The sequence below is a fragment of the Pteronotus mesoamericanus genome, unplaced genomic scaffold (assembly GCF_021234165.1).
Source record: "Pteronotus mesoamericanus isolate MK-2021 breed Mesoamerican mustached bat unplaced genomic scaffold, CSHL_Meso_final scaffold_371, whole genome shotgun sequence".
In the NCBI taxonomy this organism is placed as follows: Eukaryota; Metazoa; Chordata; class Mammalia; order Chiroptera; family Mormoopidae; genus Pteronotus; species Pteronotus mesoamericanus.
Genome location: NW_026555314.1, coordinates 2,270,667 through 2,294,931, shown reverse-complemented (window position 1 = coordinate 2,294,931; position 24,265 = coordinate 2,270,667). Strand labels below are relative to the sequence as shown.

Here is a 24,265-nt window from a genome sequence, read left to right as displayed (position 1 = left end):
GAAATGCATATACCACTTTTTAGCTAGGATGACCCAGCATCGTAAAGATGACAAATTTCTCTCAACTGCACCTGCAACATGAGCCATACAAATAACCACAGGAGTTTTCTGAGTCAGACAATAGGATTCTGAATTTAAGTGGAAAAATAAATAGGAATAGCTGAAATATTTTTGAAGAAGATTAATTAGTGAAGACTAGCCCCACCAGAAGTTAAAACTTATAGTAATTATGACAGTGAGCTACTACATATAACTAGAACATTGGGATACAATATAAAAACAAGAAATTAGCTCAAATATTTATGAAAATGTTAAAGGTAATAATATTCTGCATCCATGATGAATCATTACTTAATTCAGTAAATGGAAGGACCATTTGATATTCTAGAAACAAAATTGGAGCCCTGCTTCACTTAAAATTCTGAATAGCTCAGAGACCTTTTTTTAATGTTTAACTTTTTTGTTGTTTAAAATTTTAGAAGAGTCCATAGAAGAATATTTTCATAATCTCTGAGGTAAAAAAAAAAAAAAAAAAAAAAGAGTCTTCTATAAATGACACACAATTTAGACCACACAAAAATAACTTTTTTTTTTTTTGGCAAAGAAAATTACACGATAAAGAATCAAAACACAATACTGTGGGGAAAATATTTGTTGTTTATATAAGGAATTCTTTTATAAGTAAGTAGTCTTAAAGACTAATAACCAAATAGAACAGCAGGTAAAGGATACGTACAAATACTTCACAAAAAAGAAAATCAGATGTTTCTATATGAAAAAATTTTAGTCTTACATCAAAATAATCGCAAATTAAAACCGTAGGAAGATACTAATTTTCGTCTATCAGTTGTCAAGCATCAAGAAATTTTATAAAATTGTTGGCGAGGTTGTACAATTATGGACACTCATACGCAGGTTGTAATTTAAACTGCTATGGAGGGCTCTTTATAACCATTTGTCAAAAATCATGAATGAACATTTCATTGGCTGCTGCATTTCCACTTTGAAGAAGTTATCTTACGTAAAATGTGAAGCAACAGGTGTGATGACAGTAGTGATAACGGGCATCTTTGAGCAGCTACTATGTGTTCTAAGTGTTTGCTACACTAACAACTTCAGTCCTGACAGTAACCTCATGGGGAAGGTCCTGTCATTTTCTGTTTTGCAGATAGGAACCTGAAGCACAGAGTGGTTGAAGTACGCAAGGTCCCAGAGCTGGTGCATGGCAGAGGAGTGAAACCTGGCTGGTTTGGCCCAGGGCCCTCAGTCTTAACACTGCAGCATCTTGCCTCCTGTTGCCGCAGTGTCTATTACTGAAAAGGCTGGGAGACAGCCCAGCCCGGTTGTTCCTCAGTAAAGACTGGTTAGGTAAATTATGGTACATCCATAGAGCCCGTAATGAAAGCAAGGCCCACTCTGTATGCTGTATTTCATTAGTCCTGAGGCACATGCTTGCACGTTTTAACACCTCTGAGATCAGGGTGCATCTTATAACTGGTGGCAGCTGACAATTACATTTGGTAACAGTTTTTTCTTAGTTGTACATAAAGTATCAGTTCACCTTAGATTCAGTTAAATGAAGTGTATGGAATGATTTTAGTTCTGTTATTTTACAAGTTTTCTTCCATAAATATAAATTACCTTTGGATCCAGGAAAGGAGTTCTTTAGAATGTATGAAGTACTTGGTGTGGTGTCCGATTTCCAAGGCCGACTTTGTTCTCCTTGGCCACAGGGACTTCTCCACGGCATTCTTTAACAGCATCCCGCTCTCGGGCTCCCTGGCAGGCACCATGCTCTCCTCTCACAGCGGCCCGCAGCTCCTGCCGCTGGACTCCAGCACCCCCAACTCCTTCGGCACCTCGAAGCCGTCCTCGGAACCCGCAGCAGCGGCTGGCACCAGGCCTGTGGGCAGTTCTGTCAGTAAGGACAGGTGAGTGGGCACAAGACTTGCCTCTGTCCCTGGCGAAAGTTTGGGTTTAGACGTGTTCCAGGGACACTTCATGGCCCCTTCAATAAAAAAAGGAAAGGAAAGAGACACTGTATTTCAGGTGAGGGCCTGCCCCGAAGGGAGGCCTTCTTCAGATTTGTCTCTGATGCACAGGACTATGAGGACTTCAAGTCCTGGGGGAAGGGGCAGTCCCAGGACTCGGCCACTGCAGGTGGGAACCAGCCAGGGACACTCACCTTCCACAGGATCAGCCCCGCCTTCCGGCCGATCTGCACTGAAGGTGGCGTAGGCCTCCGCTGCAGTATGGGTAGCGTTGCCACACCAGCCCCTCACACTCTCAGAATTGTTTGCCCAGGAAGCCCGCATCTTCACCAGCCATTCCCTGGAAAGAAGATGAGAAGTCAGTAAGAACCAGAGGAGCATGAGTAAGAGCCAGGAGCCCTTCACTCAGCAACATTTGCCCAGCACCCGCTTGGGTTACACACTGTCCTAGGGCCCAGACATCTGCAGGGGGCTGGTGAGTGGGTCCTTGTTCCCGGAGAGCGTGTAGGCTGGTGGAGAGAGAAGCACCAGGTGCTTTTTGGCCAACGACGTTGTTCTGAGAGCTTCTGGGGTAGCATGAGGCCTAGACAGTGGTTCTTACAACTCTTTTCTCTCACCATCTGGCGCCACCTCCACAACTTGAATACAGCACCCCAAACCACGCCAGCCGCCACCTGGCACAGAGGCAGGGATGGCTCCTGGAGTCTCCTGGGTAGAAATAGCTAGCCATCCAAAGTGGGGGAGGCAGGGGTTTGTGGGCAAGTCTTAGAAAGGCTTATTAGAGGGCGCCCTTCTTAGGGCCCATTCAGGCCACCCAGGGGAAGGGGCTGGGGACGGCAGCAAGAGCAGAACCCCAAGTCCCTGAGGAGCGGCAGTAGAGGGGGAGAAAGCTGGGCTTCTGTGCTGAACCGAGTGTCCCGGGCTTCTCCTGGGAGTGGAGACTCAGAAGGCTCTGGGCTTGCACCTCAGGAGGATCTCTCCAGGAGGCATTGGTGCCCACACGTAGCTGCCACCCTAGTGCACAAAACTGCTGCTGTTAGAGTGGTTCTTCATGTCCTGGGCTCTAATGTCATGGCCGTGGGGGCAAGGAGAACAGAAAGTTCCAGATCTGCAAACTGTTTCAGCAGCTGGTCTTGCAGTTCCTGGAGAGGAGAAGGCAGTCCGGGATATCTGCCAGGCATCTTGTGTGGGGTCCAGGCAGGTGGATTTGGTCATTAGGAGGCCAGTGGTTTGGGGACCCTTTGTCGGGGATGCACTTGTACACAGGGAAACTGGCAGGCCCAAGCTCGGGCTTTCCCTCTCTCAGAAGTGGCAGGCAAGCACTATGGGGTGAACACTCAGAGGAGAGTGGAAGAATGTGTAATTGTCAGTCACATGGAGGTGGGGTGGGCCACCCAGGCTGGAGGTTGAAGGCCAGGAATAGACTGTGGCTTCAGCACCCCAGGTGGGGCTTTTCTCATCAGACCCGTTGTCGAAGTGGGAGAGGTGGCGGCTGGCATGGTTTGAGGTGCTGTATTCAAGTTGTGGAGGTGGGGCCAGATGGTGAAAGAAAAGAGTTGTAAAAGCCACTGTCTAGGCCTCATGCTACCCCAGAAGCTCTCAGAACAATGTAGTTGGGCAAACGTGAGTGCATTTTCTCATGACCTTCTCTGACAGCCAGACTTCAAGGATTTTAATACACGAAAATATTAAAAACTAGTTAAAAGTAGTAGGGTAGTAGGTTGTATGTTTAAATTTCTATGGTTATAGAAGTTTGATATTTGTGCCCTTTTCACTTGTCTCCAAGTAACACAAATCCCAGACTCCCAAATCCTTGATGAATTGTGCTTGACATGCTCTCCTCTCTTCTTCCCCTACTCCAGCATGAACGCTACCTCGTCTCCTGCTGCATCTTCCCCCTCTGTGTTAACAACCCCATCCAAGATTGAACCCATGAAAGCGTTGGACTCTCGGTTCACGGAGCGGTCCAAAGCCACGCCTGGTGCTCCTGCCTTGGCCAGTGTGACTCCAACAGCCGTGGAAAGGTAGGTGGTGGCCATGTGAGGCTCAGAGAGGCCAGGGAGAGTGCACTCTCAGGCCATCAGAACAGCGTCCTCGCTCCTACCAAGCAGCCTGCACTCCCTGGATGGGGGAGCAGACTCCAGTCTCTGTGCTTAGGATCCCCTGATTCAAAGAGAATGGAGCAGCTGCTTCAAGTGGGAAGGTTGCTGGAAGGAACCATGGGGGTAGGCAGAGCAGGCACAAGGACAACAGGGGCAACAGCATGACAGCTGGTCAGTGTAGGGGATGTGCTGAAAATAACATCATTTGAATGGAGCCCAGAGTTTGCCCAGAAGAGGAGCTGGAGATGGTTTGAGAGGAGGAAGGCTTTGATGCTGTTGCTCTGCAGTTAAGCTCTTGCCACTTGCCCACTCTCTGCGCCTCCCTTACCACAAAGCAGCCAAGTCATGTGAAACTGTATATCCACAGACCTGCCCTTACATGGATTGGGGATCAGTTTAACAAAACCTGTGCCCTCTAGAAATCACCAAGCCAAGAAACAAACAAAGAAAGAGATTCTGGTCCAATTAACACCCACAGTCATTTGGCAAAACAAGTGTGAATCAGCCCTGCCAGGGACATTTCCCTGACTCGGGGGTACAGCTTTCCCACCAATAAAGCACTGTCCAAGATGGATTCAATCCAAAGTAACAAAACACATTAAAAAACAGTGAGTGTGTTATGCACAAGTGTCAGGAGACTTAATGAACAATTGGTTTAGACCTCTATAAACCTCTGATCATGAAATTGTCAGATGAAGATTATGAAATAAATATGTTTAAAAGAATCAGTGACATGAAATATAAAACAAAATATAAGGAAAAATTAATGTACTTTCCCATATATAAAAATTAAAATGGGTCAAAGAACTAAATGAAAGAGCTAAAACTGTAAAACTGTTAGAAGAAAACAGATGTAAATCTATGTAGCCATTAATTAGGCAACTGTTTCTTAGATATGACACCTAAAAGCTGCTATATCTTGTACAATAAAGACAAAATAGAGTCCAGCGATAGTGTCTTTGACCCAGGGGTTCTCCCATGTCCAGAGATATTCATTGCAGCATTATAATGGAGAACATTTACCCAACTTCCTTAAAGGATAAGTGTTGAAGAAGTAAGCTATTGATTATGTAACCTCTCATTAATATTTATGAAGGCTGAAGAACTATGGGAAAATAATTTAGATGAAGTATTATTTGAAAAAAGCAGGACATAGTAGTATTAAAATATAATTACAAAATAAATTTAATCAAATGAAAGAGTTGAAATTATTACCAATTTTACAAAAATAAAGATGAAGGTATTGTATACCAATAAGTTAGATAACTTAAGTGAAATGAATAAATTTCTAGAAAGACATAAACTACCAAGACTGACTCAAGAAGAAATGACAATATGAATAGACCTATAACAAGTAAAGGCTTTGAATTAGTAATCAAAATAACTACCCACAAAGAAAAGCACAGATGGCTTTATTCTGTATTTTACCAGTCATTTAAGGAATTAATACCAATTCTTCACAAACTCTTCCAGAAAATAAAAGAGGTGAAAACATTTTCTAACTCATTCTGTGAAGCCAATATCATCTGTATACCAATAGCATTTAAAGATACCACAAGAAAATAAGACTGCAAACCAGTATCTCTTATGAATAGGGACACAAAAATCCTCAAATTTATAGCAACATATAGAAAAAAGCATACAAAATGACCAAGTAGGATTTATCTCAGAAATGCAAAGTTGGTTCAACATGTGAAAATCAGCTCATGTAACACTGTAAAAAAGAAGGGAAAAAAAATCACATAATCAGAATCCAATACCTATTCATGATTTAAAAAAAAAAAAAAAACTCAGCAAAGAAAGAAGAGTATTTCTCTAATCTGATAAAGGGCATTTAAAAAAACCATAACTGACATACACTTAATGGTAAAAGACCGGGTGCTTTTCCCCTAAGATCAGAAGCAAGACAAGCATGTCAGTTCTCACCACTTCTATACAACATCATACTAGAGTTTTTAGACTAAATGACTTAAGCAAGGTTGCAAGATATAAGATCAATACACAAAAATCAATTATATTTCTATATACTTGGAAAGAACAGTCCAAAAATGAAGGTAAGACAGAAATTCTATTTACAACAACATAAAAGAGAATAAAATACTTAGGAATAAATTTAACAAAATAGCCCTGACTGGTGTGGCCCAGTGGGCTGGGTGTTGTCCTACAAACTGAGAGGTCACCGGTTCCATTACTGGTCAGGGCACATGCCGGGGGTCTGGGCCAGGTCCCCCATTAGGGGTAAGCAGGGGACAACCAGTTGATGTTTCTCTTGCACATCAATGATTCTCTCTGTCTCTTTCTCCCTCCTTTACCCTCTCTCTAAAATAAATAAATAAAATCTGTTTTTAAAAAAATTTAACAAATGAGTTCAAGTATAAAACTTATACTCTGGACACTGCAAGTATAAAACTAATACTCTGGACACTATAACACATTGTTAAAAGAAATTAAAGAAGGCATAAATAAATGGATAGACATTTCATGTTCATTGACTCAGAGACTTAATATTGCTAAGATGGTGACTCCCCAAATTGACCTACAGATTTACCACAGTGCTTTTCAGAAATCCAGCTGGCTGCCTTTTCTTTTTTTTTAAGAAATTGAAAAATTAACCCCAAAATTCTAATGGAAATTTAGGGGCCCCAAAATAGCCAAACAGTCTTGGATAAAAAGAGCAAAGTTGAGAGACACTCACTTCCTGATTTCAAGCCTAACTACAAAGCAATAATAATCATGACATTGTGGTTTTGGTACAAGGATAGACATAAGATCCAAAGAATAGAAGTGAGAGTCTAGAAAAAAAAGCAACATGTCTTTGTTAGCTTTTGATTTTTTGTGGGTATTCGTTATCAAATAGAGGAAGTTCTACTCTATTCCTAGTTTGCTAAGCATTTTTATCATGTCTAGATGCTTGGTTTTGTCATCATGTTTTTTCTGGATCTATTTATCAGTTATAAAACTTTTCTTCTTTAGCCTGCTGGATGTGATGGATTGCGTTAATCAGTTTTGAACGTTGAAACAGTATGCATACCTAGAATAAATCTCATTTCGTCATTGTGTGTAATTTTTTTGTACATTTTTGAGTTCAGTTTGCTAATATTTTGTTGATTTTGTATTTATGTTCATGAGAGATACTGGTCTGTATTTTTTTTTTCCTGTCTGTGTTTTTGCAGGTTGAAAGAGCAGAACCTTGTGAAAGAGCTGAGGCCCCGGGACCTGCTGGAGAGCAGCAGTGACAGCGATGAGAAGGTTCCTGTGGCCAAGCCCTCTTCACTCTCCAAGCGAAAACTGGAGCTTGAGGTGGAGACAGTGGAGAAGAAGAAGAAAGGGCGACCTCGGAAGGACTCGCGGCTCATGCCCATGTCTCTTTCTGTCCAGGTGAGGCCAGCAGGCCTGTGCCACCTTCCCCAGCCACCTGCTCAGCTCAGTGCTGGAGCTTGAACGTGCCCAAGTGGGAGAAGGGAGGCGCTGCACACCACAGTGTGCCTCGTCAGCGTGGGAACAGCTGGTTTAGACGTGCACCCCCCTGGAGGTAGCATGGAGACCGCGGTCCCCCTCAGACCTGCCCTCAACCCACCCAGAGTCCTTGAGCACCTTCCTGGTGGCAGCTGCCTCCTCTGTCCAGCGGGATCGCTGGATACTTCATCTGCACTGTTGTTCTCCCAGAGTGGGTGGAAGTGCCTGGGGAACTGGCATAACTCACCTGTACCTGCCACTGTCCTACAGTGCTGGGGAGGGGCTTATGGACATTTCTGCTATTGCAGTCCCCAGCTGCTCTGACCGCAGAAAAGGACACTGTGTGTTTGTCTGTACCTGCGCCTGCACTGAAGCTGCCCATGCCGGGCCCCCAGAGAACATTCACGCTCCAGGTGAGCAGGCCTCCCGCCTCTCCTTCACAAGTGTTTTCTCTCTTGCTCCATCTCCACTTCTCCCCAAGCCCTTGTGTAAACCCTGAATTGTCATAGGCAGGGCTGCTTCCCCGCGGCTCTCCATCACCTTCTGGGGGAAGCCGTAGTTGACAGGGCAACCACCAGTCTCACTAGCCTCTTCTCCAGCGCTCCCTCACTCCCCCAACCCCCGCCTGCGGCTTTGCCCTCACAGTCCTTGCTGCCATCTTGTGGATACCCAGCTCCTTCCAGATTTGTCTCAGGTGTCCCTTCTGGAAGCTTCCTTAGCTCCACTCTTGGTCCCAGACAGCCTGGGGGCAAGGAGCACGACCCCTCTCCCAAACTCCTCCAGTTTTCCCAGTGGGTTTCACCACTGAGTGCTGCCTGGGACCGTTGTTGGTTTCTTTACGGCCCTCTGCCTCAGGTCACCCACTCATGTGGCTACACAGGTACAGGCTGTTCAGTCATTCTGCCTGGTTTTCCATACGGTTATCAGTCACTTCCCCAGATGTGAAAGGTGAGGTTGAGCCCATGTAGAGCCAAGCACTGAACCAAGCTTCTACACATGCTCTTTTGGGCACACCCCTATGAGGCTGGTTTCACATAAGCAGGCAGAACCTTACTAGAAAAGGAACTAACGAATCTCTAGACTTCCTTCGGACACCAGCACAGACTATTACTGCCAAGCACTGAGATCTTTGAAGACCATCAGCTAGGAGGCAAGAGACCCATGTCTCACTCCCAGCTCTGACCCCAGCTGGCTGTCGTCCTCACTTGCAGTGTGCTCTTAGACAAGTCACATGCCTTCTCTGCAGGCTCCTTTGTGAGAGGACATGGTGAGGTTAGGAGACTCTGCAGCCTTTAGCTCAGACACCAGTTCTCTGCTCTGCCATATGGATGACCAGACACAAACCAGCTGCCAACATTCTCCCTGCCCCGACAGGCCATACAGTCTGCCCTCTGGTTCCCCACCCTGTTCCTGCCCTCACCACCACCCTTCTGTTGTCCGGCCAGCTCTGTCTGTCTCTTCTGTCTTACCCCTGCCTCAGGGCCCAGGGTATAGGCCTCTAACACTTCCCCTGTCCGATGACCCAATTCTGCCGGGCCCACTGTAACCTGAAAAGAACGTTGCGTTCGCTTTCCTCCTTTCAGGTGAGCTCCGACCCCTCCATGTACATTGAGGTGGAGAATGAGGTGACAGCCGTGGGGGGAGTGAAGCTGAGCCGCCTAAAGTGCAACCGGGAAGGGAAGGAGTGGGAGACAGTGCTCACCAGCCGGATCCTCACTGCCGCCGGTAGCAGGTAAGGGCGAGGGTCTTCTGGCACAGCGTGTCTTGTAAAGCAAGCACTGTGCGCTGTGCCGTGTGGGGCTGATGCCGTCTGAGGGGATGCACTGCCCCTAAGTGCTAGCTCCCGTGGGGACCTGAGCCAGGTCCTACTCTGGGCAGAGTGTGTGCATCTGCCATCTCATTCCTTGCAACACCCAGTGAAGCTGGCGTCATTGTCCCCGTGGTACAGGTGGGAAAACAGTCCTAGAGGCTCACCCACAGCAGGATTTTTCACCCAGGTGTTCCGATTCCCTTTTCTGCCCAGCTGTCTGAAGTCTCAGGTCCCAGGCGGAGCTCCACCTGGTTCTGACTTGGGATGGTTCTTCTCTGGATCCCAGATTTTGATCCAAGGAGGTCGGGATAGATTTCTCACTGTCCCCTGAGTCTTCATCCCAACCCTTTTGAGATTGTGCACTTTGAGGGGAGACCTTAACTCAGTGTCAGTCACCCAGTGTCTTCCAATGGGCACCTGGGCCTCTGTTCACTGGAGCCGTCCCTGCGCACACCCCTTCCTCCCCAGCCGCAAAGGTGCTCTGAGCACAGTTGGCATCCCCTGTGGAGACGTGCTCCATCGTGCCCTCACTTTCTGTGCAGAGGCCTTCTCAGGACTAGTCTGGCTAGTCGTAGCCAAGAGACTGTCAAGTGGGTGGTCCATGGCCTCGTGTGACAAGTGAAATGTGCTTCCTGGGTCACCATCAGTACCGTGGTCTCTGAAGCACCCCCCTGCCAGGTCAGCGTTAGGGTGAGCTCATAAAAGCTTGAACAGCTGTGGGGGAGGAGAACATAGTCTCTAATGAGAGGTGCCGGGTTCCGTCAGCCCTGCTGCCCCGCCCTGCCCCAGTCCTGCTGGCAGGCCCTGTCCCCGCCTCTCCCTCTGCTGCTCCCACTCAGGCTCAGGCCCATGTAGAAGGAAGAAAACTCTGCATCCTGGGGCGCCTACCTCTGCCACAGCACCTTATTATCACGACACTTCTCCCCTCTCTGCCTCCTCAGCGATGTGGTATGTGTCGCCTGTGAAAAGAGGATGCTGTCAGTGTTCTCCGCCTGTGGTCGCCGCCTCCTCCCGCCCATCCTCCTGTCATCCCCGATCTCCACGTTGCATTGCACAGGCTCCTACGTCATGGCACTCACTGCTGCAGCCACGTTATCTGTCTGGTGAGAGACAGGCCGGGGGTGAGGTGGGCCCTAGGCAGGGTAAGATAAGGCTGTGCGGGTCCCTCTTCACTGCAGGAACAGGGAAGGCAGCAGGACCCTTGGGTCCTGCTAGCATGGGGGTCTTAACCACCGAAGAGACCCTAAGCAGCTGGACACCAGATACTGCTTGTGATGACCAACCTCTGTGTGTGTGCGTTGGGGACAGGTGTGCCAACAGAAGTGGATCAGGATGCCTACCCCTGCTGCCACCCTTATAGGAACAAACCACAGGACAAAACACAATGCCTACCTGCATGTGCCAGGGTTCTTATGTGGGATTCATTAGAAATGGGATCTCAGCTGCTGCCATGTGGCCACACTTCTCCCAAAGTTGGTACAGCATTGGAGGCGAGCCCCACAGCTCTGTTGTCCCACCCTCTGCCATAGACTTAGTGGAGGAAGTGAAGGGGCTCACAGGGAGCAGAAGCCACTTACGGCCCAGAGCTCCTCTCAGGGGAGGCCAGGGTAGGGTGTGTCCTAAAGACCATGGAGCCGAGGTCTGAGCAGCAAGGCACATGCCGATGCATTCAGCCAGATTGGAGAGTAAGCTGTTCCTTATCTCCTTCCTAGGGATGTTCATAGACAAGTGGTTGTGGTAAAAGAAGAATCTCTACACTCCATTCTGGCAGGTAACTGGCAGTGTGCTGCCCCTGGTCCCCTAGGGAGGGAGAGGGGCAGGGAAGCTGGAGTTCCAGGCCCCGTTCAACCTACATAGAGAGCCAGAGTCAGTCTCTGGCCCCAGCCCAAGGTGTTTAGTTGACGAGGTGTCATAATTATGTTGCAGGCAGGGGCACCCCCTCTAAGGCACATTTTATTGGTTCCTTGAGAGTTAACAAAGAACCTGGTGGGTGGCAGTGAGAACAGCGCTCACAGAGAAGACTCCCTAGTTGCCGAGTCAGCATTAAGGCGCCTGTTGCTGGGATTGGGAGCCGTGGTTCATATTTTTCCTTTGGTGCGTGTGCAAGCACTTGCTGATCGGAACGCACCCTGAACCTGTACTTGTGGTGTCTCCCCAGGAAGTGATATGACGGTGTCACAGATCTTGCTTACACAACATGGAATCCCAGTGATGAATCTGTCTGATGGGAAGGCGTACTGCTTTAATCCGTCACTTTCTACATGGTAAGCAAGCCACTATTCCCTGGCCCAGCCCCAGGGGAGAATGTCCGTCTCAGCTGGAGCCCAGAGCAGCCAACAAAAAGGCTTCTGGTTCCGGTGGTCAGGCCTGGCTGGCTTCACTTCTCCTGAAAGTTGGAGGAGTCAGCCTTCCAGTCTATTCCTGGAGTGGAAGCTACAGTGACAGCTCTGATGTGCTCTGTCTGCTGGAGAAGACAGAGCTCAAACCCGCCTCAGGAGACCCTGCTGCCCCTGTGAGCGGCTGGTGGTTCACAGCCTCTCTGCTCTCAGAGAGGGAGCTTTCCTTTGTCTGCATTGTTCTCTGAGGTCACTTTGTTTGGAATAGACATTTGAAAAATGTTATGGTTGTAAATATATATTTCCAGCCTGGCTTCCTCAGCCATCATCAGCATAGGTGAGTCACCTTCACAGTAGCTTCACTAGCACATGTCAGTTTTTCAAGGCAAGTAGCATCCAACTTCGTAAACTAGCAAGATTGCACTGGCACCACGTGTGGCCGTCTGTGCCTTTCCTCTGCCCATTTTGGAATTTGGAGCCTTTTTCTTCCATTTTTGTTTCTGGTTGTTTGGTTTTTTTTTTTTTTAATTAAATTTTTTTTTAATCCTAACCTGAGGATATGTTTATTGATTTTAGAGACAGATGAAGGTGAGGAAACAGAAAGAGAAACATCGATTGGTTGCCTCCCGTGCATTCCCCAACCAGGAATCAAACCTTTTTGGTATATGGGGAGATGCTCCAGCCAGCTGAGCCACGCGGCCAGGGCTGGAGCCCTCTTCTATACTTGTAAAATCCCTTCATACATCAGAGGTCTTTCCCATCCGCCTCACCCCAGAGTGTAAACTGTGTACATTGTGTACCAGCCTCTCTGAGAAACTCTTCTTTTCCCTCACCTTTGGTCCTTCAGACCCAAGTCTTTGAGCACGTTTCTGTTCAGAGTTGCCAGGCACAAGTTTATCCCACACCGAGATCGCTTTCCTGAGTTAAAAAACACAACCCCAAAACTCCCCACTACCTGCACTTCCATGTTGCAAAATGTTGTGCATTCTATGTGATTACTATAGTAATGGAAACAAGCCAGGTATTTAAGAAAGGAAATGTTGACCCTTTGTATTGTGCACATGTTTACAAAGGCACCTGGTTATTTTAAAAGTGTATGAAGAATGTTTACACAAAAATGGGAAGAGTATAGAGAAGGTGAAGAGCTGACTCCCTCGGGTGTTGTGGAACCACAGGAAGGCTGGAGCTCTGGCATTCCTCGAAGCTTCCATGGGGGCGTCTCAGGCACGCTTCACACACAGGCCTCCCGGCCCCAGGAACCAAGACCACAGGGCTGAGGTGTTTGCCACAAAGCCCTTGTCAATGACCTTCATTGTCATTAATGTCCGCTTGTTATTAAACTTCTCTGTAGAGGGCCTGTGGTGAGAATGTAGTGACACTCAGCCTTCATTGGTGTTCTGATAGCAGGTCACACGGTGCTTGCTCCTCAGTGGCCTCACTGCCAGCCTGCTCTGCCGGACCTCCTGGTCTCTCTGAGCTCAGCTTCTGCCTTTGCCTCCCCAGGAACCTGGTTTCTGACAAGCAGGACTCCCTGGCCCAGTGCGCGGACTTCAGGAGCAGCCTGCCTCCCCAGGACGCCATGCTGTGCTCGGGACCCTTAGCCATAGTCCAGGGCCGTGCCTCCACGTAGGTGACCCAAGTGCTGGGTGGGGCTGTACCACCCAAACCAGCTCTCTGATTGCTGTTGCCGGTGCCAGCTGCTACTCGGCACAGGCAGACTGTAGGTGCCAAGAGTGTTGGGCCCAGGTTGGATAATATCTCAGGGTGCTGGGATGCAAGCCCCGTTACTTCAGCGCCCAGATGGCACTCTGAGGCACTCATGAACACCCACGTATTTTGTTTGGGGGTCTGGGCCTCTGGCCTGTCACCTCAACGGTCTAAATAGCAGGTGCAGAGTGGGGTACACCCGGGTACCAGAACATCCAGGAAGCCCACAGCTGGGACACGGGGGTGGGTAGGCCAGTGTGGAGTCTTGACATCTCCCCCCTGCTGGCTTCTTGCTGGTGCCCTTGGGTGCACAGTGGCAGCCTCCTGCCCCACACAGTGCCCACTGCCTCACGATGTGTTTCTGCAGTTCAGGGCGGCAGGCGGCCCGGCTTTTCTCCGTGCCTCACGTGGTGCAGCAGGAGACTACCCTGGCCTACCTAGAGAACCAGGTCGCAGCGGCACTCACCCTGCAATCCAGCCACGAGTATCGCCACTGGCTCCTCCTCTACGCGCGGTACCTCGTGAACGAAGGTGAGGTTCCCAGTGGCCCCTCCATCCTTCTGGGCCCAGCTCAATCCCTGACCCAACACAACCCTTATGAAAGCCCCTGAATTGGGGCAGAGGTACAGTGGCCTAGGCTCTTTCCTCCTGGTCTGCCATGGTCATCCCAGAGGCCCTGGCCTCCAGCTCCCCCGCCACTATGCTGGGCTCTGAGCCTCCCCACCTCCTAGCCTGAGTTGGATCTGGGCAGCTCAGCAGGCACCCAGCCCCATTACAGGCTCCCTGAGGGTCAGGAAGATTGGCAGCAGGAAGGGGTGAGGGCAGAGGACATGTGGAAGGACATGCAAATGTGATGCTTAGACTTTTGCTCCCCTCACACCCTTAGAGCCTCAGTGGTCAGTGAGCTGGTTACCCCAGAGGAGGGTTAGGGTGTGCTTGCATCCCTCTCTCTTTCCTGACCTCCCTTGTGCCCCGGAAGGACCAGTCTGCTGTCCAGCACCTCCACCATGGCCCTCCAGCCTACCTTTCCCTGCCCGGGCTCTCAGCGCTTGTGTCCCCTTCCAGCTTGCCCCCACCCACACTTGCCCTGTTGTTCAGCAAAAGCAAGGTGTGTTGCAGAAAGTGACTGCCCTATTCTTAGGGTGACCTCCAATGCCTCTCAACTCTCTGCTAGGCAAGCAGGGAGTCTGCCTTACCAGCCTTCCTTCCCCTTGAACATGGCCTCTGCGGCTGGGACCTGGGAACTGGCCCTCTCAAAGTTCTCTCTACGTCACTATGCAGGTTACTGAGCAGCCTCCCGCTACAGCCTCTCCTGGCCTTGCTTTGCTTTTGACAACACCTTCTTCATTTTGTTTATGAGTTATTGAAAAAAAATGAAGTATAGAAAAGACAGAGAAAAAAAACATGTCAAACCGCTACAAACGTCACTCCCAGAGCTCATATGTTATTTTCCTTCTGATGCAACTACATGTATATATACACCTTACAATATATAATATATATACATTTCTGATGACAACAAACACGGCTGATCAACTCGAAGCTCCAATCCCTTCCCCAGCAAACTCCAGTAATGAGTTTGATGTTTACTCTTCCCACCCAGTGTGTGGTCACCCAGCACATTTGATCACTGGCATTGCTAAATACTCAATCTTTCCAAGTCCTCACCTCTTTTCTAGGATGCTCCAGTAACACCTGGGCTTCACACCCCATCCTGCTGGGGAAATCCCTCCTCCGGCTCCTCTCTGGTTTGCTTCATCCTGGGTGTTGATCAGGAGCCACCCTGATGCCCTGCATAAAGTCGCTGCCTCCTCTGGGGCCTGCACCCGTTTGTGAGATCACGTCTGCTGCTTGCTTCTCTTCATCTTCCCATGTCTGCTCCAGGGTCCATACATAAGTCACCTCTCTATCCCTTGCTTCCTAACTGTAGAAGGAACACTCAAGTTTTCAAGGGAGACACCATTCTGAAATTGCTCAGATTCCAGCTTTATCCTCTTATTTCCACCCTCATCTTTGGGTGATTTCATCCATTCCCTATGGCTTCAGCTGCCCCCAGTGCTGACAGTCCCCATCTGCCTCCCCTCCCCCAAGCTGCCCTTAGCAGTTCTAGCGTTACCACTTGGCTGTGCCCATAACCCTGGAGTTGCTAGGCCCGTGCCTGCTTCTCCTGTCTCCTCTGTTCAGTCACCGCCTCCTCAGTCTAAACGCATACCCTTGCCATCTATTGCCACGTGACCCTGCTGATCTCTCACACTGGCTGCCAAGATGTCTTCTCTCAAACAAAACTAACTAACCCTTTCCCCTCCTTCTATAATTTCCCACATTTTCCCATAACCTTGGGGAGTTCATCTCAGAGTTGGCCACATCTCATTTTTTCTCATTGGCCCAGCACACAGAGGGGCCGCTGCATGCCTTGTCACGTGAGTAGGTGAGTAAGAATCTGTCATTATGAGTCTCAGTGCCCCAAACTGAGACATGCAAGAGGCATTGCCCTTCATAGGCGACAAAATAAGCATTTGTTCATTCTGTTTTGATACACACAACAACATAGCATATTCTTGATTTTTTATTTCTTTTTGTAATGTGTTCCTATTTCTGTTTTGTTTTGTTTTGTTTTTGTTCTTTTGTTTTTTCTGTAATTAGGGTTTGAATACCGACTCCGAGAAATATGCAAGGACTTACTGGGTCCGGTTCACTACTCCACTGGAAGCCAGTGGGAGTCAACGGTAGTGGTAGGTGCTTCTTTCATTCTTGCTGCAAGAATTCTCTTGAAAAGTGAAGGTGGAGATTTAAAAAGTAAGCCAAAGTGCTTTGAAATTCTTCCTCATTAGATGTCTCCATTACACTGCTTTGGGTCCCAGCGTCAGTGAGCAGGTGAGATGCCTGCACTGCATGGTCTAGCAGGAACTGGCCCTCAGCACCGGGCCTAGGGAGCATTCGGCCATGCGCCTGCCCTGAGGAAAGTTGCCTGCCCAGGGCTGTGGGCTTGTTCAATAGTGAAGCTGAAAGATCCTTCCCTGACCTTGTGGAACTTAGTCTGGTAGGAAGGCAGACATAAGCAAGTGAGCAATTAGTCAACAAGATAGGTTTAGACTGTGAATTATGCTAAGAAGGAAATAAGCAGGTCAATAAGAAAAGCTTGCCTGGGAAAGAGTGACCAGGGAAGACCTCAGAAGAGGCCTTTGAGGATGAAACCTGAGGTTAAGACTGAGCCAGCTCTCCAGAGCCCTGGGGAGTTTCCTGGTGGAGGTGGTAGTAGATGCAAAGAGGGTGTGGTACGTCAAGGCCACTGTATCTGGGACATCGTAGGCAGAAGAGAGGGTGGTGTGAGAGGGGGCAGAAGAGAGGGTGGTGTGAGAGGAGGCAAAAGAGGTGAGCAGTAAGTACATCATGAAAAGCCTGTGAGAAGCGGAGTTTTAGTGTAGGCAGCGAGAGCTGTTGAAGGATTTTGCACAGATGTGATGTAAACTGATATATAAGACCAGTCAGCAGAGGTGACGTGAACTGACATAGAAAACTAGTCAAGTGAGTAGGCAGTAGATGCAGGTCACTTGGATCAGTGTGATAGTTACTGAAAGGGGAAAGAAGACAGATTCAAGATGTATTTTGGAGGCAGAACAGAAAAGATTTGGTACGTGGGTGGTTGGATGTGGAGTAGGTGAGGAAAAGAGAATGATGAGCATGTGGTTACCTCCTTATTCTTTTGGCTAGTGCATTAATTGAATTGGAAAAGGAGCAGATTGGTGAGGGATTGGAGAAGTTGCAGGCCCAAGAAGTAGCTCCAGTGCTTCATTCAGCCACTGCGCAAATACTGATGGCGCACCTTCTGTGGCTGGGAATAGTCTAGGCACAGGGCAGGCAGCTATGACTGAGACTGGCGGGGGCCCTGCCTTTATGGATCTTCATTGTTGTGGAGAGAAACAGATTCAAAACAAATGAACAAGTACATATAATGTGCTCGGTGGGGAGGGTGCCATGAAAAATAGTAGAAGGCAGAGGGGATAAGGAGTACTGGCAGGATGCTATTTTATATCAGGTGATCAAGGAAGACCTAATTGACTAAGCAAAGATCAGAAAAAGTGAGGGATGAAGCCCCACGTGTATTTGGGGGAAGAACATCCAGGTAGAGGGAACAGCGAGTACAAGGCCCTGAGGTTGGGGGCAGGGGGTTCTTGCAGCGTGAACGGAACAGCTAAGGAGAGTGGTGACGCGAGGGGAAAGATTGAAGGGTGTCTCACAGGGCTCTGAGGCCTCCGTGTGTACTTAGCCTCCTCTGTTTTTGATTACATTTTTATTTTGTTGCAATAGATCTCAGTGTGATTGGCTAATAAAATCTTAGATTCAAAATCAGTTCCCCTGAGAGCTTTAAATGTATTGTACCACAGGCTTTTAGCGTCCATTGTTGCTGCTAAAAACCCTGCCCCAAATCTGATTTCCATCACTTTGTACTTTCATTCATTCTCTGTATTTTCCTAGGGTCTCTGATTATATTCCCTTCCATTTTACCATAATAAGAGATACAATATCCTTCTTTTGGAATTTGTTGTATTATTTTTGTAATTTCAGTTCTCCCTCAAATTCTTTTTTTTTTTTTTTTTAAGATTTTATTTATTTTTAGAGAGGGAAAGGGAGGGAGACAGAGAGGGAAACATTAGTGTGTGGTTGCATTTAGCGCGCCCCCTGCTGGACACCTGGTCTGCAAAACAGGCATGTGCCCTACACTGTGAATCGAACCAGCCAACCTTTGGTTTGCAGGCCAGCACTCAATCCACTGAACCACACCAGCTAGGGCCTCCCCTACATTCTCAATTTGGTGTTTTATCTGCTTGAACATAGTTCTAGTATGAGAAGCCCTTGTGGATCTGTTGCTATTTCCTATAAATGTTTCTGCTAGTTCCCATTTATATAGTCTTACCTCCTGGTTTGACTGTCTGCTAGACTTGGTATTTGAAAAATTATTTGTAGAAATGGTTTGGAGCCTCAGTGACATTACCTTCTTCAACAGAGCACTTTCATTTGCTGCACCCAGCTTTTGGCCCCAGCCCTACAAGGTCCCTTCAACCCAGTTCAGGGATTGAGGTCTCTGGGCTGCTAGGGGACTCACAGCTGGGTACTGACTGGTGCAGAGACTAGTTTACTACCAGTTTACCCCTGTTCTAGAGTGCATTTCTTTGGGGTTCCAGCACAGAGGAGGGATGATTTACCAGTGACCCCACTTGTCATGGGCCCTATGCCCCTGCTTTGGTCCGCCTAGGCCCTCAAGTCCAGTAGAAGCTGTGCTCAACCTCTTCAGTAAATGTTCTCAAGGCAGAGGTGTCTTATCTCTGGATTTCTACCTGCATCACACCCAAGCTCTGACCTTCGTCACTAGCACATGAGCAATCTGTGATGTGCTTCTCTTGTTCCAGCTTTGTCCCCTTTCTCAATGGGAAGGGTTTTCCTGAATTACCTATGAGAATAGAGCTGTTTCCCCAACACACCTCATCTCCAGGCAGCCTGATAGGCTTAGGTAGGAGACAGGAACCAAGCCCTCCCATGGCCAAGTTGGTAGGGCTTCAGTCTGTGACCCAGTTGCCACGCTGGGAGCCTTAGCCCAAGACATCAGCAAGAGCTTTACCTAGCAGTTCTGTCTCAGCCTGCGGGTAAGCACTCCAGGCCAGTGCGGTGCAGGTAGAGGGAGGGTCAGACAGGCCCTAATTCATGGCCATCTGCTCTCCTCTCCCCCTACTTCCTGCTGGTTGTTTTTGCTGTCTCTAAGCAGGAAAGCTCATTAGGGATGTGCCCAGGAGAGTCGTGGCTTCCTTTCCAGGGGGCACTGTCAGGCCGATCCCACCTGCTTTTCATCTTCCGTAAACTGCTTAAAATAGCTGGTCTGCTCATGGTCCATGAGCAAATTCATGACAAAATTCCTACAAATTGCTTTATAGGCATTTTTTATACATTGGGGAAATAACTCTTTTTGATATGAGCTGCCATTGCACCTCAGGGGACCCCAAAGATCCAAGATTCTTTCCCTCAAGGATTACAGCTCATTGTGCAGAGGAGGGAAACAGGAAGTAGAGGGTTGGGGCACTAAGCAGCCATCTTTCAGGTGCCTGAACTCTGTGCTCCCCCTGTCTTCTCAGCCAGGGACTACTCTCAGAAGCTCCCTCTGCCAAGGTCTTCATTTTAGGACCTGTGACATTGGTCAGAGGGGGTGATAGCTGTGTCCCACACTGCTACCTGAAACAGTGGGGAGCATCATATGACTGAGAGCCCAGGAAAGGAAAAGATACTTGGTAGCTGTTGGTACTGAAACCCGCCTTCAGGCCAGAGGGCAGATCCTCTTGTAGCTTGCCCCTGGTGCCATAGGCAGGCTGAAATTTTTACTTTGTTAATAGCAGTTTACTTGATATGCTTTCATCTTTTTTAATAGAGTTTTTCAGTTTTTAATTTTAAAATTTATTTTGAATGGTAATATAATCACATAGTTCAAAAATTTAAAAGTGAGGTAGTTTTGAAATAAGTTTTGAAGTCAGGAAGGGCGAGACCTACACCATTCATCTTTTTTTTTCTTCTTTTTTTTGAAGATTCTTGTGGCTATTCAGGATCCCTTAAGATTTCCATTGAATTTTAGCACGGATTTTTCTGTTTCTGTAAAAAATGCAATTAGGATTTTGACAAAGAGTGCATTAAATCTATAGACCACTTTTGGTATTATTGGTATCTTAACAATATTAAGTCTTCCAGTCCATGAACATGGGATATCTTTCCACTTATTCCTGTTTTCTTAATTACTTTCAGCAACATTCTGTAGTTTTCAGTGTACTAGTCTTTCACCTTGGTGAAGTTTATTTCTAAGTATTTTGTTCTTTTGGAGGCTATTGTAAATGGAATTGTTTTCTTAATTTACTTTTCATATTGTTCACTGTTGGTGTATAAGAACTGATTTTTTTAATGTTGGTTTCATATTCTACAAGTTGGCTGAATTTATTAGGGATATATATATGTATTTGAATATATGTGTGTGAAATCTTTAGAGTATTCTACATATAAGATCACATCTGCAAATACAGATATGTTTACTTGTTCCTTTTCAATTCAGATGCCTTTTATTTCTTTTTCTTGCCTAATAACTCTGGTTAGCAATTAGCACTGGTTAGCATAGTACTGGTTTCCAGCACTATGTTAAACAAAAATAGTGAAAGTAGTCATCCTTTCCTGGTTCCTGACCTTAGAGCAAAAGCTTTCATTTCAGTGTTTTAACACTGAATATATATACCAGCTATGGGCTTTTCATAGATGGCCTTTATTATATTGAGATAGTTTCCTTATATTACTAGTTTGTTGAGTGTTTGGTTTTTTTTTTTTGTAAAAGTGTTGAAATTTGTCATGTTTTTCTGCATCAATTGAGGTGAACTTCTGGGATGGATTTTTTCCTTCATTCTGTTAATGTGGTATATTACATTAACTGATTTTAGTTGACTAAACCATCCTTACATTCCAGGAATAAATCCCACTGGGTCATAGTTTATAATTCTTTCAATGTGCTGTTCAATTCTGTTTCTAATATTTTGTTCAGGATTTTTGCATCCATGTTTACAAGAGATGCTGGTCTGTTTGTTTTTGTTTTCTTATAGTATCTTTATCTGCCTTTGATATCAGGATAATACTGGCCTCAGAATGAATTTGGAAGTGTTTGTTTCCCTTCAATTTTTTTAAAGAGCATGTTGAGAATTGTTCGTTCTTTTTTATGTAAATGGTAAAATTCATCAGTGACACCATCTGGTTAGTCCATGGCTTTTCTTTGTTGAGAGGTTTTTCATTACTGACTCAATCTCCTTGCTAGCTGTAGGTCTGTTTGGCCTTTCAGTTTCTTCATGATTCAGTCTTAGTAGCTTATGCGTTTTCTAGGAATTTGTTCATTTTTATCTATGTTATCAATTTGTTGATATATTATGTTCATATTATTTTCTTATTTATAATCCTTTTTGTTTTTGTGGAATCAGGTGTAATGCCTCTATTTCATTTCCGATTGTCATAAAGTCTTCTCTCTTTTTTTCTTAGTCCATCTAGCTAAAAGTTTGTAAACTTCGATGATCTTTTCAAAGAATTCATTTTTGGTTTTATTTTCTTCCTTTTTTCTATTCTCCATTTATTCATTTTTGCTCTAATATGTATGGCTTTCTTGTTTCTGCTTGCTTTGGATTTAGTTTGCTTTTATTTTCTAGTTTCTTAAGATGGAAAGGAGTGTTATTGATTTGAGATCTGTGTAGATTCTTACAGCTATAATTTTCTCTTTAACCAATACTATTGCTGCATCCCATAATTTTTGGTATGTTGTGTTTTTATTTTCATTTGTCTTAGGATATTTGCTAATTTCCTTTGTGATTTCTTTTTTCAGTCCTTGGATGCTTAAGACTGTGTTGTTTAATTTCCACATAATTGTGAATTTTTCAGTTTTCCTGCTATTAATTTCTAGTTTCATTCTATTGCTATTGTAAAAGATACTTTTATGACCAGTTTTTTAAAACTTATTGACACTTGTTTTTAGGCCTAACATATTGACTGTCCTGGAGAATGTTCAATGTGGACTTGAGGAAATGTATATTTTGCTCTTGGGCAGAGTGCTCTATATGTTCATTAGGTTCAATTGGTCTATCCTGTTTCGCAGGTCTGTTTCTGTATTGATCTTTTGTCTGATGGTTCTATCCATTATGGAAAATGGGATAATTGACGTTTCCTACAATTATTATAGAGCTGACCATTTCTCCTTTCAATTCACACAGTGTTTACTTCCTGTATTTAGGAGCTCTGATATTTGGTGCATATCTGTTTATAACTTTTACATCTTTTTGATGAATTGACACTTGCTATTTTTTTGTCAATTGTTTCCTTTTATTTTATTTTATTTTTACATCATGTTTATTCTATTACAGTTCTCTCAATCTCTCAATTTTTTCCCCCTTTGCCCCCCTCCATCCATCCCACCCCCACCCCCCACTCCCACAGTCAATTCCCACTCTGTTGTCCATGTCCATGGGTCATTCATACATGTTCTTTGTCTAGTCCCTTCCCCTTCTTTCCACCATTGTCCTCTTTCCCCATCCCCTCTGGTCACTTTCAGTCTGCTCCATGTTTCCATGCCTGTAGTTTATTTTGTTCATCAGTTCATTTTGTTGAATAGAGTCCACTTATAGGTGAGATCATATGGTATTTGTCTTTCACCAACTGGCTTATTTCATTTAACATAATACTCTCCAGTTCTATCCACATTGTCGCAAAAGGTAGGAGTTCCTTCTTTCTTTCTTTCTTTTCTTTTTGAAATGCAGATTGATTTTATTTATTTTTTTAAATGTCTAGATCCACTATAAAATATTTTAAAAATTTAAATCCATTAAACTTTCAGCAATTAAAACATCATTACACCAGCACAGAAATGACCAAGTAGATCAGTGAAATATAATGAGCATTCTAGAAACAAACGTATATATCTGGCTAACAATGTAATCTATGATTAAATTGATATTTCAAATCAATGGGGAAAATAAGGCTTATTCCACAAATAAGGTGCATAGACCACTATTACTTGACATAAAACAAATATAGAGCCCTATTTCACACATTATACAAGAAATATTCAGGTGAGTTAAAAATCAATATGTAAAATGTAAGGAGTTTTAGGAGGAAATACAAAATAATATTTTTATTACCCTGATGTCAAATATTCAAACCCAGAAGCTATTTAAGTAAAATATTGACAATATGACTATATTAAACATTTAAGACTAGTAATATATATTTAAAAAATGTTAAAGGACAAGTAATAGAATATGAAACTATTTGCCACACATCTAAAAAAGGGTTAATAGTTTTTTGTTTGTTTGTTTTTGGGGGGTGGGGGATTCTACAAACCTTTAATCAAAAATGGATAAAGATTGTCAAAAAGTCATTTAAAGCTTTTTAAAAATAATGAAGTAGGCAAGAAATATACAAAAACAGGTTTAGTTTCAAGAAATAATAAAGGAACAATTAAAATAACATATCATTGTCACAATCAGATTAATAAGTATTAAAAATATTGGTAATATCAAGTATTGGTGACTGTGAAAGGAACTGGTATTCCTTTCACAAAGGAAAGGGTATTCATACTCTTTTTCTTCATTTAGAAGCAGTCCCTTTAGCATATTTTGCAGTGCTGATTTGGTGGAGGTATGTTCTTTTAGCCTTCTTTTGTCTGGGAAACTCCTTATTTCACCTTCCATTTTAATTGAGAGCCTTGCTGGGTAGAGCAGTCCTGATTGCAGGCCTTTGGTTTTCATGACTTGGAATGTTTCTTGCCATTCCCTTCTGGCTTGTAGTGTTTCTGTTGAGAAATCAGCTGCTAGCCATACTGGGGCTCCCTTATATGTTACTACCTCTTTCTCCGTTGCTGCATTTAGGATTCTCTGTCGGTCTTTCATATTTGCCATTTTAATGATGATGCATCTTGGAGTGGACCTCATGGGGTTCCTCTTCAATAGAACTCTCTGTGCTTCCTAGACTTGTGTGACTTTTTCTTTCCTCCAATTAGGGAAGTTTTCCATCATTACCTTTTCAAACAGGTTCTCTATCCCTTTTTCCTCCTCTTCTCCTTCTGTTATCCCTGTTATATGGATATTATTACATTTCAGGTTGGCCTACATTTCCCTAAATGACTCTTCATTCTTTTTGAGTCTTTTTTTTTTTCCATTTTCTTGCTCTTTCTGGGAACTTTTTTCTACCTTGTCCTCCAGCTCACTGACTCAGTCCTCTGCTTCATCTAGCCTGCTTTTGATTCTTTCTACTGTGTTCTTCAATTCAGAAATTGTATGCTTCATTTCTTCTTGCCTCTTATTGATAGCT

At 45.4% G+C, this 24,265-nt stretch overlaps 1 protein-coding gene across 5 annotated transcripts in view; it reads left to right on the top strand.

Moving 5' to 3' along the window:
- The window catches only part of LOC129086320 (protein HIRA), a 71,734-nt gene that overhangs the window by 40,161 nt on the left and 7,308 nt on the right, over positions 1-24,265 (top strand). For 3 of the 5 annotated variants that reach the window (XM_054592780.1, XM_054592781.1, XM_054592784.1), the window contains 10 exons: positions 1,734-1,931; positions 3,854-4,015; positions 7,267-7,471; positions 7,858-7,962; positions 9,133-9,281; positions 10,301-10,462; positions 11,072-11,130; positions 11,518-11,623; positions 13,199-13,321; positions 13,770-13,933. In XM_054592780.1, coding sequence (XP_054448755.1) covers positions 1,734-1,931; positions 3,854-4,015; positions 7,267-7,471; positions 7,858-7,962; positions 9,133-9,281; positions 10,301-10,462; positions 11,072-11,130; positions 11,518-11,623; positions 13,199-13,321; positions 13,770-13,933 — 1,433 coding nt within the window. Of the gene's footprint in view, positions 1-1,733; positions 1,932-3,853; positions 4,016-7,266; positions 7,472-7,857; positions 7,963-9,132; positions 9,282-10,300; positions 10,463-11,071; positions 11,131-11,517; positions 11,624-13,198; positions 13,322-13,769; positions 13,934-16,045; positions 16,135-23,550; positions 23,594-24,265 lie in introns of all 5 variants that reach the window. The other 2 variants (XM_054592783.1, XM_054592782.1) reach the window with 2 other exon arrangements.